Below are 20,718 nucleotides of genomic sequence, written 5' to 3' on the forward strand. Positions count from 1 at the left end.
AGTTTCATAGTATTATATCAATATACAGGTTCTGTGAATTACCAGGTTTTGTTTAAACAAAAAAGTAAGTTTATTGCCCTTTGTACAGCAGAGACATGTCTTTTATATCTCCACAATGGAAGGAGATACAACAGAAACCAGTTACACTTATTGTTATAAGAGTATGTTAATAGAACAGTATGAAACTGGCTTTTTAAAAATTCCCCAGTGGTTGGGAGAGAAAATTGCCACTATTGGGATAGGGTCAGGGAAAACGGCCATCATATGGGTGGGAAAACCCAAATATTACCACCCACATTCCAGCCATCCCGGCTTTAAGTCAAACTTTCCCAAAATATCACAGCAAAGCAGGTTTGAGAAAAACTGAAGAAAAGCTTGGAAAGCCTTGGGAGATACACAAATACGCCATGATGCTGTGAGGAAACTGGGGGGGGGGGACACTTCCCAAGAGCTTTGAACCTGTGGCAGATAACAAATGTGGAAGTTATTCTGGTGTTTTAATGGAAAGAAATTTTACCCATAGTTAGTAACAGTGATTTTTCTAAAACTTCTTTCAAAGCAAGTTCTGCCTGCCTCTCTAGAAACAAAGGAAGTACTAGTGCTAAAGGATGCCATGTGATGTATGGCATTTTTAAAGCTGTTAAAAGGCTCTTAACAGGTCTATAAAATATTTGCCGCCTCCTCCTGCTTCTTCAGAAATTTTTACTTTAGTATTTATCTCCTTGGCTTATACCAAATTTCCTCCCCTTTAAAGCACAAGTTATTAATTATTTCTGAGATGTCAGTATCCAGCTCCCCCTCCAGCTATTAAAAATGTACATGCTTGGTAGTTTTATTATTTAGCATTGAGTAACTTGTACAAAAAGAACCCTGCAAATCAATCAAATGGGATGCGGAAATTGACTACCCCATAGCACAGCTTTTCCATAGTTTTTTTCCAAAACTTAGAGGGTGGGTTACATAGTAGGGTAAATACCAAGATGTCATTTTCCCAGATATCCTCAGAATTTTGCAGTGGATGATAAAGTGAAATTTCTCCAACTTATGCACTGCTGAGCAATTTCTTTATAAGTCATTCTCTCCAGAAGTAGAAACAATATCATATGAGTTATGCAAGTAGCAAGGACAGCATAATGTTGAAGGTCATGCTTTGGCATTTACGACAAACTATTCAAATATGAAAAATATATTGTAAAAATGCTGAATGCTAAACACATTGTTAGAATTTTGTGAAGAGGTAACATTTGGTGAATAAAATACAAAGCAAAGTTGAGAGAGAGATCAATTATGAATTAAGGTGTTCAGCTGTAATTATTCCAATATTTAAAGAGGATTGCTACCAGTGGTCAAATACACGCTACAAATGTGGTGGTAAAAATGAGCATTTTTTGTTCTTTCAGAATTACTGGAATTACTTCAATAAATTATGCAGGAGTCAGAGCCACAAGAGAAACTAAACTATATTATCTTCTCCTTTTCAGGTGGTTCTCCACCTTTTGTAGACGAGTCCCTTTGAGATCTATTGTCTAGGATCTTCTTGGCCTGAGAGAGGTTGAGGGAGTAGATCACCCCCAAACGTTGCACTTACTTCCTTAATGTTATTTCTTGAGCTATATGGCTTATGATCATCAAAAAGGAACTGCATTGAAGAATTTTCCAGTGACTCTGAGAGATTCATATTGTCCCCTCTAGCAAATAATGGAGAACAGGGCTTCTTTTGTGATGGTATGTACCAGGACAGAGTACTGACACCTTTGAGGTGGCTACCCCAAGTCCTGATCCTTGTGCACCAATCCATCCCACTCAACCAGAAAAAGAGAGAATGGACTCTCAAGAACAGCCTAGTGGGTGTCTGCAGAGGGAGGGGGGAATTGATATATAAGTACTGGGACATATAGATTGTTTTTTTACAAAAAATGCAGTGACGGAGACCATTACCATGAGGTTGAATAGCTAAGCATTAGCAAACAATGCCCATGGTATTTGTGAAATGTATTTGAATGGAAGGCAAACTAAATATGGGCTTGGATCTACTGGAACATTTCCATGGATGGAAGGATTTCCACCTGTAGCACATGACTTTCTTGCCGCTCCCTACACACTGCAGCCCAAAATGCCTCCCCAAATGCTGCTCCTGGGGGTGAAGAATCCTCCAGGAATAGCACAGGAGTGCATCTTGCACTGCAGTGGGAGGGGGAGGGGAGAAAGTTTCATTTTGTGGGTGGGAACCCTTCTGTCTCCATAAACGTGCCAGTGGAGCCATGCCATAAGTATTGACTCTTCAAGGAGTCTCTTTGTAAACCAATATCTACACAGATATTTCTTTACAATAAAGTCTATTGCTATGGTTTCTTCTTTAACTCTGAATAACATGATATTGCTTATTTAAAAAGCAATAAAGGCAATGAAGTATGAACACACTTCTGTTCAAATTGAAATTTGATGTCATTTACAAGAATCCTCCTCTAATATTTGGCAAAATGGTTGTTTTAGGAAGAATTCAGAATTGTTCAATTATATTTCAATTATTTTGCACATGCATTTTCATTCACTGTTTCCCATGGCCTCTTTGTACTTCACTCAACCCTATTAACAGACACCCCCCCCCCATATTAACTTACACAAGCGATGTTTTCATTCTTTGTCTCAATCCTACTGGAACAGTAAAGAAAGAGTGCGTGTCTTCTCTAGCATACCCTCCTTGTCCGTTTTGTATGCCTGACTCCCAAACCTCAGCATGTTCACCTAGTGCTCTAAATTGGATCACAATTGCATGCTTTCTCACAACCACTCCAGAACCATAGTTCAATGAGTTCTTAGTGCCATTCACCAACATGCTGAATGTTTAACTACATAGGCATAAAAGCAGCTTGTATCTGCATACTGTCATGATTTAGCCATTTCAAAATTATACATGACCTGCCTGTGATGACCCTTGGGCACAAGTAGTACAAGCAAGCCAGTAAATTGTGAGTGTGTGCCAATACCAGCTATCATGCCAAATGGCACCAACTGCACGAATGTAATATCTCCTGAAACATTGCTCATTTTTAGTTATGAACCATATAGACCTGATCTTATGACCAGGAGGAGGTTGTGTGTGTTTACTGCATCTGAGTGGGCAGACCCCCCACACCTCCATGTCCCCTTGACTATGCAGTCTTCAGTTTTGCCACCACCAAACTGACTTGCTATGCTTTCCTTTCACCAGCAGTTTGGACCTGGTGCGCCTCTGAGAGTACACAGAGCGCCAGGAGGTGGGGAGGAAATTTTGACACAACCTTATCTTAACCAAAGAAAGATCTTTATTATATTAATCTAGAGTACATAAATGCAGAGCACAGAATATGCAAGGAAGGAAATATCATGGCATGAAAGTTAAGCACCTAATACAAATAAAAAGCAAAGAAAATATTCTAACTAAATTAACTTGAGAGTCACTGACATTACCTCAGTATCCCATATGATTCCTGGGATGGGTGAACATATTCAAGAGCATTAAGAAATAGAGGCAAGCTGCCATCCTATCTTCCTTATTCTTGGTCTCCAATGAACAAACATTCCCAAAGGGCTACAAATCTTTTAAAACATTTTTCCTGAGAGAGTAGGTCCCCAGCCCAATGCTGAATTGGGAAAATCTCCCTTTACGCTCACCATGGCACGTTGCCCAGGCAGCATGTTGCACTCTTCACTGTGGCTTTATTAGGCCATCAAAGGTTAGGAAAACAGCCTTTTTTCTAGCACAGGATGACAGTTTGAGCAAATAGTTAGAGACTTGGCTGTTTTATGGCCCTTACTGAGAAGAGTTCAGCTTTCTCAGGGGCTGATCCTAGTAGTTTAATTAAAGGCCAGTTTGATATCTAAAGGCTTTCCTGATATCTCTTTATCACAACACCTGAGAGAAAACAAGTACCATGAGTAAGTTCAATCTTTGAATGTCCTCTCTGAGAAAATCCAAGGATCAGTACATATATGTATGTGCCATCAAGTCACAACCCATTATTCCATATGAAGTAACTTCAGTGGAAGAAACGAAGTAGTTTGTTATATAACCTCATAGTATATAGGTTTTCTGTAATGAATAAAAACAACAATTTGGTCAGCAGTGGCACAGACAAAGGCGTGCTTTTCTGACTTTTGTGAAGAGATCATTGCAGTGACATGTATAACATAAGGACAGTATGAGAGATTGTTTAGTGTGAGGTGAAGAGCCCATTAAATACGCATTAACAGCTTTGATAGAACAAGATTATGCTCAGATTGAGAAACTCCTGCTTGCAAATGGTGAATAAAAACAATAAAAACACTGAGAGATCTCTGTCTTTTGGTGCTACACCTCTGAAGATGCCAGCCACAGCTGCTGGCGAAACGTCAGGAACTACAATGCCAAGACCACGGCAATACAGCCCGGAAAACCCACAACAACCATCGTTCTCCGGCCGTGAAAGCCTTCGACAATACATTAAAAACAATTCCATTTGTACATAGCTGGAATGGAAGTCTGAGTGTATTCTGATGATCACACAATACTTGGGGCTATTTCTCTGCAAACTGAAAGTGTCAGGAAGTCTGTTACACTCAGGAAGCTGAAGTTGGTTCCTTGTTCGCAGTTCCTAGTTTCTTGTTCGCAGATCCATACACAAATATTGGAGAAAATTGAAAAGCAAGTTGCTAACCCAATATCTAAGTTTTAATATATTATTTGGAGCCAGTGTGGTGTGATTGTTATAGAGTGTGCAAACAGGATCTGGGAGACCCAAGTTCAAATCCTTACTCTGCTGGGTGATCTGCCAGTCACACATTCTCATAGGCTCTCCAGCCTCCAGGTGGGGCCTGGAGCTCTTCCAAAATTACCAACTGATTCTCTACACGACAGAGGTCAGCTCCCCCGGAGAAAATGGCTGCTTTGGAGGGTGGAGTCTATGGCACTGTACCCTACTGAGTTTTCTCCCCTCCCCAGTCCCCACCTTCCCGAAGCCCAACCCCGCAAATGTCCACAGGGTTGTTGTGAGGACAATAGGGAGGGGAGGAGAATGATGTATGGTGCTTTGGGTCACCATTGAGGAGAAAGGTAGGGTATGAAATAAATTTTAAAAAATGTTTTATTCAAATGTATATGTAAGAAAAATCCTGATGTTCTTTTTTTCTTCCTTTTCAAGTCATTAGAAAAAAAAATTGAGAATGAAACTCATCCTTGCCGATGTCAAACCTCTTGTTATTAGCAGTGCTGTACTGGTAAAACAGCCATTTTGCCACTGCCATGTGAATAACTACACTATGGATCAAAGCAGATACAGAAAAGGGACTCTGCAGCATTTGTTCAAAGTTTACAGCTCCGTCGTGACACCTCTCCAGGAATTAACCAGAACCCAGTAATACCAGTTAAAAAACCATAGTAGTGATTAAAATATAATATTAATGTTTTTTAAAATTAAAAACATCTAACAGCTTTCAAGATAACATGTAGTTTTGCAAAAAGCAATAAATAGGTTAATACTAAGCCGAGGGTGTCCAAAGTTTATGCATAGGACAACAGAATCTGTGAATCTGGGTGCTGTTCCAGTTCCTTATTCTCCTCTCTTCCCAATACAAGTTTCTAGGAGGCAGCCCAAATAGGAGCTCTTACCTCCAGAACCAGTGTTTGGATTGGCACCAGCACAAGTCTTCTTGTAGGCAGCAGTCTCTAGACTTCAGGCTTGTGTCATTTGGGGTGAAGAGGACATGTATCTGCCCCAGTTCCTTATTCAAATCTCTTCCCAATACAAGCTTCTGGGAGACAGCCCAAATAGGAACTCTTAGCTCATCCAGAACCAGTCTTTGGATCAGTATAAGGGCATGTTTTCTCATAGGGGACAGTGTCTGGAATGCAGGTCTGTTTGATTTGGAGTGATCCAAAGATTGTTTTGGGTGCAGCATTTGTGCCTTTGTCCTATGAGCAGCACCCTCCTTTGAAGCAGTTAAGAACTGGGCTTTATAGAAGGATCCAGGCAGGGTCCACTTAGAGGCACAGTCCCCTCAATATGGAAGTGTATGATATGTGTGCCTCCAAACTTTATTTTGGGGTCCAGAGCTTTTCAATTTTCCCCAGTACTTGTGTTTGGATTTGTGAACAAGGAACTAGGAACTGTGAATAAGGAACTGGGAACTAGGAGCCAACTTCAGCTTTGTGAAAAATCATGACTCCAGGATCAGGCGTTATAGGGCCTCTTGACAACTCACAACCTCACAAGAGGTCCAAGGAGTACCTCATAGTTAATGTGAACCCTACCCAAGGGTGGGGGGAGAAGCCCCTGGTAGGTCAAGTCAGAGAAGGTGGTGTCTCCTAAATATATGAGGAAGGCAGACATCATACTGTGACACATTCCTTCCTCAGAGAATCTTGGGGTGTTGCTCAAGCACTTCCTCTCTAGAGGAAAGTGTTCTTCGTCTGCCATTTTGACAGATTCCATGCTATACCAGTTGTGAGAGCAGCAGGTGAAGCACAGTGATCAGAAACCTCTGAGTTACAGAGGAAGGGAATGAGAACCATTTTGTTGCCACTGGCTGTATTAAATATTTTATGCTTTGAATTTGAGCAACAATGACATAGTTTGCTGATGCTTGCATTTTCATATAAAAAGTAGTTGCAGAATGTTGATGACAGTGAAGGACATATGATGAGCTGTTGCAGCTTTAAAATTAGATAGGCACAATGGTGTTCTTTCAAATCCTCTCCCCCTGGCATGGGGAGTAGGAGTCCTAGATGTACGACTGTGGAGTTCTACTTTAGGCAGAGAACTACAGATAATACTCTGGCACTCCACATAAAGTGCTTACTGTCTAAGATACTTTACCTATGACTCTGAGTGCTTCTTCCACTGTGCCTCTTGCCAAGGCTTGTTTACTAAGAATTACTGGGGGTTACTCTACTGTTGCTAGGCAACAAGGACTAGCGTTCCTGCCATTTGAGCCAATTGTCAAAGCGTGGGTTCAGTATTCTCCTCTTTGAAATGCAATAAATAACAGCAACTCAACTTATTTAACAATTGCAATTACACAGTATTAGCCTTACCTATATAAGCCATATTATCTATCTATAGTCTTGGACAGAGCACAGACATTGACTAGGAAAAGGGTCACACAGGACAGATGGTGATATGTTTTTAATCAGCTTTGCTGAAAGCTAAAAGGAGCTGCGTGAAATGGACTATTGTGGTAAGAAGCAAGATGTTTTGCAAACTTAACAGTTGTATATTTATTAATATCTTTTAAAATGTAACCATATATCTGTATTTTTACTTGTCATGTTTAGGTTACTTCCATGTATGAGGAGGGTGTGTGTGTCTGCCATAACATAAGTGAAGGTGAAAACAGTTATTGGCACTGTGTAACTTTGCGGTCTGTTCACTTCAGATATAGAACTGTTAAGCTCCAGTTCTGTGCAGTTTAACTATAGTGTCGTGTGACTGTTTCATACACGGCAGAAAGTAAAGTTGTGTGTCAAAAACATTTTTCTGTCTCATATTTCATATTTCACGTATACTTTTTCTTATCCAAATAAATGTAATTTTATTATTCCAGTTATGTATTTATCTTGGCTATTTTATAACCTCATTACTTGGAGTTATGTGTGGATAAGTTCAGTGAAGTAACTGTATGCTATTATGTTGATAACTAACTGATATAGTGATAAATAAAGGCTTGTAAACAAATGTTGTATTGTACTTGGCATCTGTCCTCTCAGTTAATTTGTGCCAGTCTGGCTGTAATGTTTGTGTGTGTGTAATAAAACTGAATTTCCTCTTATTTATTTTGTTTTGGCTTTCAGATGTTTCCCACAATTCAGCCACTGGTTAAGAGAAGTTCAACACCCTCAGGATTACAAATTAAGATGAAATGCTGATCATCTCTATAGCAGGTTACCCAAGAGCATTGCCACTGAAGCAGTGATCATTATTTATTTAGGAATGCCTTATCAAGAGGAGACCTTCCTGTAAACATGATTTGCCTGGCTCTCCCCTTGCATTGTGGTTTTCTATTTCATGCCATTGAAACATTCATCATGGTTTATTACACATCCTTACCACTAGCCAGTTCACAGGGACATTTCCCAAGACTTGAAAATGTGGGTGCTTTCAAAAACATTTCTGTTGTGCCAACTGAAGCCACCTGTGGACTGCCAGACCGGAGTGCTTTTTGTCAAAGTTCTGTTGCTGTTGAAAGTGTTCAATCCTGTACTCTGCAATTTTGCATTCAAAAGTGTCCATATAGATCATCATCTGCCTCCTACATTGCCATTCTCTCAGAAGGCCTGGGCACCTGCATCTCACAAGACAAAAACGATTTGTATCCTGGATCCACCAGCAACTCATCAAGCTTTATTTTTCATAACCTGAAGGGTTGCTTTTCTACTCCCCATGCTCGAAGGCTTGGAACTTCATTTACTTTAACTGTATGGCTGAAACCTGAGAAAGAAGGTGTAATGTAAGTAGCTAGCAAGTGTTCACTTAATCTGTAAAATCAGCCATCATTATAGACGACGTTACTATGTGGTTGACATCCTTCTTCTGGATTATGTTGGAACTCAAACATCATATAATGTGGAACAGCCCCAAGACTGCACTTGGTAGATTACGTGCCTTAATTATTTCCCAACCCAGTTTGTGGAAAGCTAAAGCACTGGGAGATGTTTTCTAGACTAATCTCAAAGTGCTAATTATCTGTGTGCAAGGAAGTATTTGTTTATTGAGCATGGAAAGCTTTCAAGACTTTCTAATCTACTTCTAGTCTGAAATAGAAGAGCTATATACTAACTGAAATTTCAAAGCACATTTGGCTGGTATTTTCAAGTAGGGCTTGGTGGTGCCTAATTCCATAGGTAGTTAAGTGCAAATGGACACAGTGTCACTTGCATGGAGCATCATCATAGTATGGCCAGTCCATTCTTGATATGCTATTTATCAATATTTTATTAACAAATCTTAGGTATGTGGAATTGTGACTTATTCTGGTTATAATACAGCACTCAACTTTTTCCCCACAAGGAATTCTTAAAAACCTTTGCAGACTGAGGAGGAACAGTTACACATAATGTAATTAGATGGGACGATTCTTTATCTACTTTTTCTGAACTGTGTCCCCACCCAAAAGACTAGCTGTTCCCACTATGAAGTCCCAGAAAACACCTTTTGAAATTAGTATGTGATAGAAATCAAAATAGTAAATTTTGTTGATTATTCTGGGATGCACCAATTGATGATGATGAGACGATGGCAAGACCTGTGTAGAAAAACCACAACTCTGATATTTATTTAGAGCTGTCTATGTAATACCAAATAATTAAAACTATTCTTATCTCTCATTAGAGTACCCTGTAATCAAACATGCAGGTTACACGTTAGGAAACTTTTTGAAATCTTATTAGAGTAAGACTAAGAAGAAACATCATTTTAGTCAGCAGGTATATGAGACTGCTCGGTAGGATCATGCAAGACTTGGAGTTTAATCCCCTCAGTATGCAAATCCTTTGCCTTATGTGTACTCTTTTCCAACCAACATACATGAGCACACAGGGATAATCCTTCTACTTCATCTGGATTCAGTTTCAGTCTTGCAGATGATGAAAAGACAAAGTAGATGGTTAGAGTGACAGTGGAGAAAGTCTTGGGATGAACAAGTCATTGGATAGAGCTCATTTTAAAGCCTTTTCCATGATGGTTATGGCATCAAAGAAACAATATTTCTCTGCCACCATTGCATTTGTGTAATGTAGACCTGCAAATTCTTCTTGGTGGTCAGGAGCCTATGCAGCCTTTGATACATGACATCCTGTTGAGATGTTTGGAGGCAGAAGTAGATATTAAAAATGTGCCTTGCATTAGTTTAATTGTTCTAATGGAACAGACTCAAAGAGTTGCTGTTGGAGACCAGCTGTCTTCAGTATGGGAATTATCTTGCAGTGTTCCACAGGGCACAATCTTATCCTCCATATTATTCAAACTTCATGTAAAGTCTTTAGAAGAAATCATTTGTAGCTTTGGAATTTGGATGTCATTAATATGCAGGTGACACCCAGCCCTATATCTTGCTATTGAAATTCCCTGGTGATGCCTGACAGTTGTGGTCAAATGGCCGAAAGAGAACAAATTGAAACTGAACCCAAACAAAACAGAAGTGACGATGGTTGGGAAGGCAGAGATATTGGAGGAAATTAAGTTCCCCACTTTCAATAGGGTTGAGTTCACTGTTGCGGACTTGGATAAGAGCCTAGGGGTTATAGTGGATCCAGTACTGCTGCTAGAGAATCAGCAGCAAAAAATGCCTTTTCCAAATTCAGTTTAGCCTGGAAGATGGCCCCTACCTTAACATGGTTGATCTAGCTGTGGATCCACACCATGGTAACGTCAGGATTGGACTACTGTAATGAATTCTACATAGGTCTCCTTCACAAAATCAGCTCAGAGATTCCAGCTTATGCAGAACACCACAGCTCAGTCATTGCCACCCTAGTCGGAATGAAGAGGCAGACACCAAGTTTGGATCTAAGGGCCACTTTATTAACTATATACAGCAACAATAACAACAGCGGCAAGGGCCTAAAGCAATACAGGTCAGGACACGAGGTCCACCATGGACCTCTGCCCTGACCTGTCTGGGCGAGCTCCAAAGCCCTGGGTGCGACCCATCCACTGGATGGTGCGGACCCGGCCGGCCAGGCAAATTTGGTCACCCCCCTATTGAGCTCCTAACATCTCAGTTGTATAGCAGTGAGGGAAGGACTTGCAAGCGGGGGTTCCTGAAGGCAGCCTGCCCCTGCCACTGGCAGCTGTCAAAGCAGTACCAGGCCTTCGGGCAGGTCCCTCTTCCCACTACTGGGGAAACGCCAAGAGTGCTCACTGGCCCGCACCCTATCTCAAACCCAAACCTGCCATGGCACTGCTAACAGGCGTCACCCTGAGTCAATAACCTCAAACCCCAACATCGGTGCAAGGTAGGTGAAAAACCCCTCTTCCTAGTGCCAAATTGGAGAAAGGGGAAAAATTCCTACCTGGCTCTGATAACAGCAGCCGGCTAATCCTTTACCAATATAGGGTGAGGAGGGTGGGCCGAGTGAAAAACAGCGACTGTGGCTGGGCAGGGCAGAGCAGCCTCCTAATGCTATTACTCCGCCCTGCCCAGCCAACCCCATATATGGAAGGAGGGGGGTGCTGCCTCCCTCCTTCCAGGGTGGCAATGAACGGCACCCAGCCCAAGCAGCGTTACTCCATGCTGGGTAAGTACCATATTATCAGGAGCTAGGTGAAGTATGAACATTACTCCCATTCTGCAGTTACTCTATTGGTTTCCCATCAATTACCTGGCCCAATTCAAAGTTTTGCCCAAAACATACAAAACCCCTCATATCTACAGGACTGCCTATCTCCTTATGTTCCACCATGGCTGCTTTTCTCATTTGAACAGGGCCTTCTGCAGATGGCACCTGTAAATGGGCAAAATCAACAGCTGTTTGTTCACATGCATTCTCTGTACAAACTCCCACTTTATGGAATGGTCTACGAGCCAAACTAAACGAGACAAGTTACTTGAGTTCAGGACATGTCTGCTTACCTCAAGGTTTGATGGGAACTGTAGGCGTCCTTGGAGCTTTAATATTTACAGAGGGAGTTTAACGTTTATGGCAGGGAGGGGAGCACAGGCGTCAGGCTCTTGCTGGGCAGCCCCCTTCCCCTCCACTGAGTGTGTGTATGTGTGTGTGGGGGGAGGGGTTGGGGAACTTCTCCTGCCCCCCTTCCCTGCACAGCAGACAGGGCACCTGGCTCTTGCTAGCTGCTATCACAGCCTTGGATGGGGGCTGGATGAAGAGGTCATCAGACAGGGCGCCCAGAGCATTGCTGCATCTTCTTCCCCACTCCCCTGGCCCCCGCAGAGTGACACGGCATGTGCACCCGGGCCAGTGTGGTGTCGGGCCGTAGCATCGCTGCCTTTCCCCCCGCTTGCCCAGCCCATGCCCGAAGCCATGCCGAGTGGCCTGGAGCTGCATAGGCTGGCATCGCTCTGTGGGGGCTGGGCAAGAGGGGGGGAAGATGCAGCAATGCTCTGGGCATCCTGTCTGCTGACTTCTTCGCCCGCCCCCCACCCAAAGCCATGCTAGCAGCTAGCAGCAGCCAGGCATCCTGTCTGCTGTATGGGGAAGGGGGGCAGGAGAGGGGCCTTGAAACCCCCTCACACCCAGCAGAGGGGAAAGGGGTGCCTGGCAAGAGCCCAATGCCCTGCCACTCTGTAAATGTTAAACTTAAAGTTGCAAGGAAGCCTACACTTCCTACACTTCCTATCAAACCTTGAGGTAAGCAGACATGTGTTGGACTCAAGTAACTCATCTCATTTAGTTCAGCTCTACTTGAAGAGGTCAGAAATGGTCCCACTCTCCTGGCTTTTCCACAAATTATGCAAAACTGAATTATTCAAGAGGGTCTATATACTAGGTAGGAAGGCTGTACTGTAAATAAATGTTTCAGAGAGAGGCATTGCTAAAGGGAAGGACTTTAGACTATTCTACTGAATAGTTCAATGTTATTTAATTAATACATCATGTCAACGTCCTTATATTTAGTTCTGGCAATTTTTTCAGCCCTGTATCATGCTTGTTTTCAAATCTCTGTAATTCATACTCTAGTGTATTTTTTTTGCATATCCCAGCTGTTGACTGTATTGGTTTTCACTGTGTAATCCACCTTGAGTCTCAGCAAGAAAGGCAGACTATAAATAATGTAAATAAATAAATTAAATAGTAGTAGTACATACCGTAAATGCCCACAAAGGATAAGTCCCCCAAAACTGACAATGTCAGAGATTTTATGCACTTGGTTTTTGTTCCTGCTTGGCTTTTTAACTGCTTTGGTCCCCCTCTCCCTTACTGAGAGGATCATTTGCCAGTCATGGCTTTTCCATACTCCCCCCCCCCCGGGGGGTGTTTCTTTTCCTCCCAGACTATGCAGAGGTGGTCCAAAAAATTGGGAGAAACTCAAAGAAAAACAGGGGAGAGCAATAATAAGCAAATGATGCTGTGTGTGGCTGTAGCGGTGTGGGGGTGGCAAACTGATGCGGTTAAGAAGCCAAGTTGGAACAAAACTGTGGTGCAGAAAAGCTCTCAATCTTTGAGTCAGAAAAAGAGGATTAAAACCATGCCAAAACTGTTCAAGGTCCTGTTGAATCTCTCTGCCATATCAGAAGAAACTGAAGGTCCACAATGATAAAAGCCTGTAGAGAGGCCCAATAATATTTGTAACGAAGAGCTGTCCTCTTAGTCTTCAGCCTGGTTATAGGTGTATGGTGGCACATTTGTTCTTATAGATTTCATTTTTCCATTCAATGGCATGGGCACTGGAAAAAAAGCAGAAAATATTAATGTTTCATATATTTTCCCTCCTTTATATATTTGGAAAGATGTTCCTTCCCACAGAACGATTCATTCTGTACCCCATTATGTTTTGCATGCTATCAAGTCTTTTTTTTGTTTTATATGTGTGTGTGTGTATGTGTTAAGTAGTATTGTTTCCAGATATTCCAAAGTCCATGAAAAGCTTTTAAAAAGAGAGCAACAACTTCCATATGAGCAGCTGTATTTTAGGATACAAATGAAAAGAGAATGCCTAACAAGACCTAATGTCACTATGCCATTTTTCAATTAGGATGAAAAAAGATTGTGTATGCACAGGGAAACTTCCTGCCTCTTTGCAGAGTGATAAACAGGTGATAAACTCTGTAACAACTTTCTGGATTCAAAAGCGCTTTGCATCAAGGTCACTTCCCTTGTTAAAATCATGATACCTGTGGAAGGATCCACATATGGGGTTGTTTGTTTTTAGATAAGCAAATTTAATAAACCTTGGATTATCCAATTGTTGTTTATCCAGGAACTGGGTAAATCCAGTTCCTAAATATTTTCCTACTTGGCTGTGTCTTCTCTCAAATATTTGTTAACTAAAAACTAACATATTTACATACAAACAAATTCACCAATATGTTAAGAAATGCACGTTTAGTAAACTTGCAGGCTGTATTTTTGGCTTTAAAATTTTGCTGACAAATGCTGATGATGTCTGAAAGAGAGTAATGGGTTAAAATCCATGTATCCATGCTCATTTCATGGCAGACTCCAGTAAAAGTCCTCATGCCTAGGTTCCATTAAATGGAACAGGATATAGTTGAAAACTAATATTAAGTTCCTTTTGCTATATTATACCACATATTGTTGAACAAGTGCAACAATACTTACAATGGAAGGAACATAAATTATGTTATTGATAACATACTGTCAAATTACCAGCACTACAAGCATCCAATAGGTTGCTCTATCAATTTAATGGCACAATCATAATATGATCCTAAACACACATTAATAAATCTTGTTAAATTCATCAGTGGATTATTATTGTGCTTTTCAGTATAGTTGTTACATGGTGTAATCCTAGACAGAGTGACACCTTTTTAAAATGTCCATGGCCTTGGAAGTAGCTCTGTTTAAAACTGACAGACCTGTGTAGGAGGTCCCTGTTCTGCAAATGAGAAAGCAAGACTTAAATTATAATTTGCCCAAGATCTCCCAGCATGACTGTGGCTGAGTGCTATCAGAACCAAGTCCTTCCAAGTCTAACACCAGGCCAAAGAAGAACATCCAATACAGAAAATAAAAGGGAGAGATTTGATCAAAACAAATCCAAGGATTACATTAAAACATACTCTTTATGATATATTTATGTCCCACTGGTTTCAATGAGAGCAAATTAAGTATATACATAATTCCCCCACTGAAATAAGTGGAAATGATGAGTTCTTATTATACTCATTTTGTATTATGCATGACATCCGTAAGTAAAAACATCAAAAATAAACAAAATGTCAAACATAAATTCCTGCTGAACGGTACATTATATTTATTAAAGGGAGTGAAAATAATCCCCATAGGCTTATTAAGACATCTTTATGGACCTCTTTGCTTGTTCAACTAAAATCATCCTGCATTGGAAGCCTTTAATCAAACTCATCACCAGAAGGCACTGACAGTTGCTAATCATCCTGGTTTTCCCCTCCTCCCAGCAGCCATTTCTGACTCTGGGAAAGTTTATTCCAGGGGTCAGGGGACTGATGTAGAATAATAGCCATATGTGGATTGGGAGGCTTCAGTGAGGAAGGTGGGAGGGGCAAAACCACTCCTTCCTGCCTTTTCCCCCTCCCCACTGCTAGTTCCTGACCAGAGCAGTTAGTATTCTATGTGAGTCCCACAACTGGAATTGTAATGTAGACTGAACGTTTCAATCTGAGGACCGTTTTTTCTTCTTCTTCATATTTGTTGACAGATTCTTGTTAAGATTTTGATGGATTCAGTTTCTGTACCTTGAAATAGCCCTATTGGTATTCCATCTACTCCAGGTGATTTGTTTCTCCCAATTGCTTTGAGTGGTTACAATGCTGTAGCAATATTTTTGTGCCTTTTTTAAAAAAAGCAAAAGCCCTGGTGCCCCAGGGCGGGGGAGCCACTTCAGGCACCAGAGAAAGCAGCGCTGTTTGAAATCTTTACAGCGATCTGCATACAGTTCATAAATGATGTATTGTCGAAGGCTTTCACGGCCGGAGAACGATGGTTGTTGTGGGTTTTCCGGGCTGTATTGCCGTGGTCTTGGCATTGTAGTTCCTGACGTTTCGCCAGCAGCTGTGGCTGGCATCTTCAGAGGTGTAGCACCAAAAGACAGAGATCTCTCAGTGAGAGATCTCTGTCTTTTGGTGCTACACCTCTGAAGATGCCAGCCACAGCTGCTGGCGAAACGTCAGGAACTACAATGCCAAGACCACGGCAATACAGCCCGGAAAACCCACAACAACCATAGTTCATAAATGGGTTTAAATGCTGTTTGAAAATGCTGCCCCCATATCGCTTTCATAAATGGGTGTAAATCCTGTTTGAAAATGCTGCCCCCATATTGCTTTACATGAAGTTGAGGCAGCAAGAAATAATAACTGGGATAAAACAGAAATGTGAAAGGGCCCGGACTTCCGGTTTGGGATTAATGGCGACCTGAAGTAGCCTAGGGAGCTGGGCTATCTGAGATACAGTTTTTGGGAAGCGAGGCACTCAAATGCCTGCTACTGTCCCCCCTTCAGGGAGAAGAGGGTCCTGAATGCTACGTGGCCCCGAGAGTGTGTGATCTCGGTGACGGGGGGGGGTTCTGAATCAAGGATTCTCCCCACCACCTTGAGGTCCCCTCAGAGAAGGGCGAGCTACTAACTCTGCAGTACCTCTGGAGTCATTGAATTGGCATAAGATCGTAACAAACCAAGCCTCAGTACCGGATTTGACCAACTAGAAATGGAGGAAACAGCACAGACAACCCGAGAAAGCAGCGTAAGGTAAAGATTGTTATTGGACTTTTGAACAGAAAAAGCAAGAAAAAGACCAGATATTAAAGTAACCAAAAGACTTAATTAAATAGAGGAAACAGTAAGGAACAATATTTGAGTAAGAAATCCCTAATTTTGCAAGTTTTTAAGTACAAAAAGAGCGATATAAAGGATTGTTTACACATACTTGCGGTTTGAAGAGAGATAACCGGTGTGAGAGAGGAGGAGGGAGCTGGGAAATAGTGTCAAAACATCACGAGAGGAGATGAGACTGGGAGAGGAGGACGTGTGCCTAGAGAGGACAAGAACAAGCAGGAAGCAGGAAGAACAGCGAGAAGAAAGAAGATCCGGAAGCAAAACAAAGCAAGCATCATGAGAAATTGGGACTAAAGGAACAGGAAATACGCCATTGTAGCTAAGGGAAGAAGCGATTCCAGTTACCATAGAGAAATTGCGCCCGACATTTTGGATCCAAATTGAATTTTTTTTCTCTTTTATAGAGACCAGCAAAGTGAGTAATATTAAGGGGAAAACAATAAAAAAGCAAAACGGATTTAAGAAAGAGAGGGGACATGTGGGGGGGCTCTAAGCCAAGTCCAACTATGATAAAAAAATTAGATAAAGAGTGGCAAGCCTCAGTAGACGCAGCGATTGAAGGACTGGAGAAGAAAGTTACAGAAGGTTATAAAGAACTGAACTAATCAATACAAAAGATGCATGAAACATTGGTAAAAGATTTGAAAGAGGTGATTAAAACGGAGGTGGCAGAATTGGCTAAGAATATGGATGGAATTAGAAATGAACTACAAGCAACAAACAACAAGGTGCAAGAAGTGGAACAGAAGACTAATGATTTAGCTACAGATGTGAAGATGGAAAATCAAGTGATGCAGGAGAGGATGGCAGCGATGGAATGTAAGGCAACAGAAAGACAACTAAGATTTAGGGGCGTTCCAGAATTGATGGCGCAAAATGAACAAGACCAAATGACGGATATTTTAGTAGAATTTCTGAATAAACAACCAGAAGAAATTACTGCAAATTTGGATCTAGTATATAGGGTCAATTCCGCATATGCACAACAAAAGAACCTACCAAGAGACATTATTATGCAGTTAATAACGAAAAGAATGAGAGAAGAGATTATCCAAAGACATTTTTTGAATCCCCTATTACTGGAGGGAAGTAGTATCAAGATAATGAAAGAGGTACCTAGAAGAATTCTCCAAGAGAGGGAAAAAAATAAAGAATTGACCCAGAAGTTGAGAGAGAAAGACATCAGATACAGATGGGAAATACCAGAAGGGCTGAGCTTCTACTTCAACAGTTTGAGAGTCATAATTAAATCAAGACAGCAAATGGAGGAGTTTCTCTCTGAGAATACAAATTACTTTTCTAGATCGGTAAGAAAATAGAATGATGGAATACAAATTAATATCATGGAATGTAAATGGACTAAATTCACCACAGAAGAGAAGAACTATTTTTCATTGGCTAAAAAAACAAAATTGCAATATAATTTGTCTACAAGAAACACATATTAAAGATCAAGATGTTAAGTTTTTTAAAAATAGACAACTAGGAAGAGAATTTATTGCATCGGCAAAACAAAAGAAAAGAGGAGTAGTGATGTATATTAAAGAAGATTTGGACTCAAAATTAGTATTTTGAGATCAAAATGGGAGATATCTCGCTGTGGAAATTAATGTGTGTGACAAGAAGACTTTAACAATAGGTATATATGCACCCAATGGAGCTAAAGACCAATTCTATAGGGAGTTAATGGAAAAATTAGATCAAGATGTATATGACCAGATAGTAATGATGGGAGACTTCAACAGGGTTGTAGATTTGCAATTGGACAGAAAAATAAGAGGAGGAAAACAGAAATCTGGAAAGTTACCAAAATCTTTTTTTGAACTAGTAGAACAAGAAAAACTGGAGGATATTTGGAGGAAAGAAAATCCAAAAGGCAAAGATTATACGTACTATTCGGCTAGACATCAGTCATTTTCAAGAATTGATATGATTTGGACAACCAAAGAATTGGCATTACAGACAAAAAAAGTAGAAATAATGCCAAGAGTGAGTTCGGACCACAATCCATTGTTTTGGAAAGCTGCATTGGGACAGAAGAAACTACGATGGAGAATAAATGAAGACTTACTGCATAATCAAGAAAATATGGAATACCTACAGAAAGAAACAAAATATTTCTTTCAAACTAACAAAAATAATGAAGTCTCAACCCGGGTGGTATGGGATACATACAAAGCAGTAATAAGGGGAATATTAATTACTTTAAACAACAGAGATTAAAAAAGGAAGCAGGAGAAAGCTCAAGAAATTCAAGAGAAACTACATAAAAAAGAGCAAGAATTAAAGAAGAAACCAGGGAAAAAATCAATAGTACAAGAAATTAAAATATTGCAGGAACAAGTAAGAGCAACGGAAAATAAAGAATTAGAATGGAAATTGAGGACATTACAACAAAAATCATTTGAAGGAGCGAATAAGCCTGAAAGGTATTTTAGACTGGCAATTAAAGAAAAAAAGAGAAGAGAAAATAATTAGCAGAATAATTGAAGAAGGGGAAGAAATTAAAGAACACTATAGAATTAAATGAGTGTTTTATAAGTATTATGCAAAATTATTTCAAAGGAAAGCAATACCACAAGAGAATATAGATCAATATTTGCAGAGAATAGATTTACCAACTATATCAACTACTATGAAAGAGAAACTGAATGCTCCAATAACAGATGAGGAAATTGAACAAGCTATAGATGCGGCAAAGATTGGTAAGGCACCTGGACCGGATGGGATTACAGCGAAGTTTTATAAAGTAATGAAGAAAGACCTAGCTCCAGTTTTAAGAGTTGTAATGAATGACATACTGAAAGGAGAGGGTCTTCCAGATACGTGGAGTGAGGCAAATATTATTTTGATACCAAAAGAGTCACAGGAACTGACTGATGTTAAAAACTACAGACCAATTTCGCTAATAAACAATTACTATAAAATATTGGCAAGAATACTTGCAGATAGACTTAAAATATGGTTAATGGATTTTGTAGGAGACGATCAAGCGGGGTTTTTACCGAACAGACAATTAAAAGACAATTTGACGGTGGTTATAAATGCTATTGAATATTATGACAAGTGTCCAAATAAAGAAGTTGGGGTTTTTTTTGCGGATGCAGAGAAAGCCTTTGACAACTTGAATTGGGATTTTATGTTTGCATCGATGGAAAAGATGGATCTAGGTAAAGAATTTATAGAAGCTGTAAGAACAATCTATAAGAACCAAAGAGCAGCAATTTGTATTAATGATGACCTGACGGAGAAATTTGAAATAAGGAAAGGAACAAGACAAGGTTGTCCACTGTCGCCGCTGTTATTTGTAATGGTCTTAGAAATACTATTGAGGCAGATAAGAGAAGATGAGAATATAAAAGGGATTAAATTAAAGGGGTCTTCATACAAGCTAAGAGCATTTGCAGATGATGTGATGTTTATAGTTGAAGACCCAGTACAAGTTCTGCCAAGATTGTTAGCTAAGATCAAAGAGTTTGGAGATTTAGCTTTTATATAAATAAAAAGAAGTCGAAAATAATAACAAAAAATATGACGAAGAGGAAGCAACAAGAACTGATGGAAGTAACAGATTGTGAAGTGGTACAAAAAACAAAGTATCTGGGAACAGAGCTGACAGTAAAAATATTGATTTGTTTAAAAACAACTATGAAAAGCTCTGGACTCAAATTGAAAAAGATATGATAAAATGGAACAAATTGAATTTATCATGGTTAGGTTGGATTGCTACAATTAAAATGAATGTGCTGCCTAGAGTTATGTTTCTGATGCAAACGATACCAATTGTTAAGGACAAAAAACAGTTTGAAAAATGGCAGAGGAAAATATCGGAATTTGTGTGGGCAGGAAGGAAACCTAGAGTCAAAATGAAAGTGCTTTGTGATGCAAGAGAAAGAGGTGGCATGCAATTACCTGATCTTCGACTGTACCGTGAAGCAATATGTTTGGTATGGTTAAAAGAATGGGTGTCCTTATCCAATCATAAGTTGTTAAATTTGGAAGGTTATAACAAACTTTTTGGATGGCATGCATACTTATCGTATGATAAGTATAAAATGGACACAATGTTCCAACACCATTACTTGAGAAGAAATCTATTGTCAACTTTGTTAAAATACAAATAATTTATAGAGCAAGAGAAACCAATGTGGATTGTTCCGGCAGAAGTAATTAACCCGAATTTGGAATATAAAGGAGATGAATGGCTTACTTATAAAGAATGATCAAAAACGGAAAACAATGAGAAGA

At 40.1% G+C, this 20,718-nt stretch overlaps 1 protein-coding gene across 1 annotated transcript in view; it reads left to right on the forward strand.

Moving 5' to 3' along the window:
* Positions 1-7,978: 7,978 nt before the first annotated feature.
* USH2A (usherin) overlaps positions 7,979-20,718 on the forward strand; it is an 843,391-nt gene continuing 830,651 nt past the window's right edge. The window contains exon 1 of the mRNA XM_054970549.1: positions 7,979-8,463. Coding sequence (XP_054826524.1) covers positions 7,979-8,463 — 485 coding nt within the window. The remainder of the gene's footprint in view (positions 8,464-20,718) is intronic.

The sequence above is a fragment of the Eublepharis macularius genome, chromosome 1, assembly GCF_028583425.1.
Source record: "Eublepharis macularius isolate TG4126 chromosome 1, MPM_Emac_v1.0, whole genome shotgun sequence".
NCBI lineage: Eukaryota > Metazoa > Chordata > Lepidosauria > Squamata > Eublepharidae > Eublepharis > Eublepharis macularius.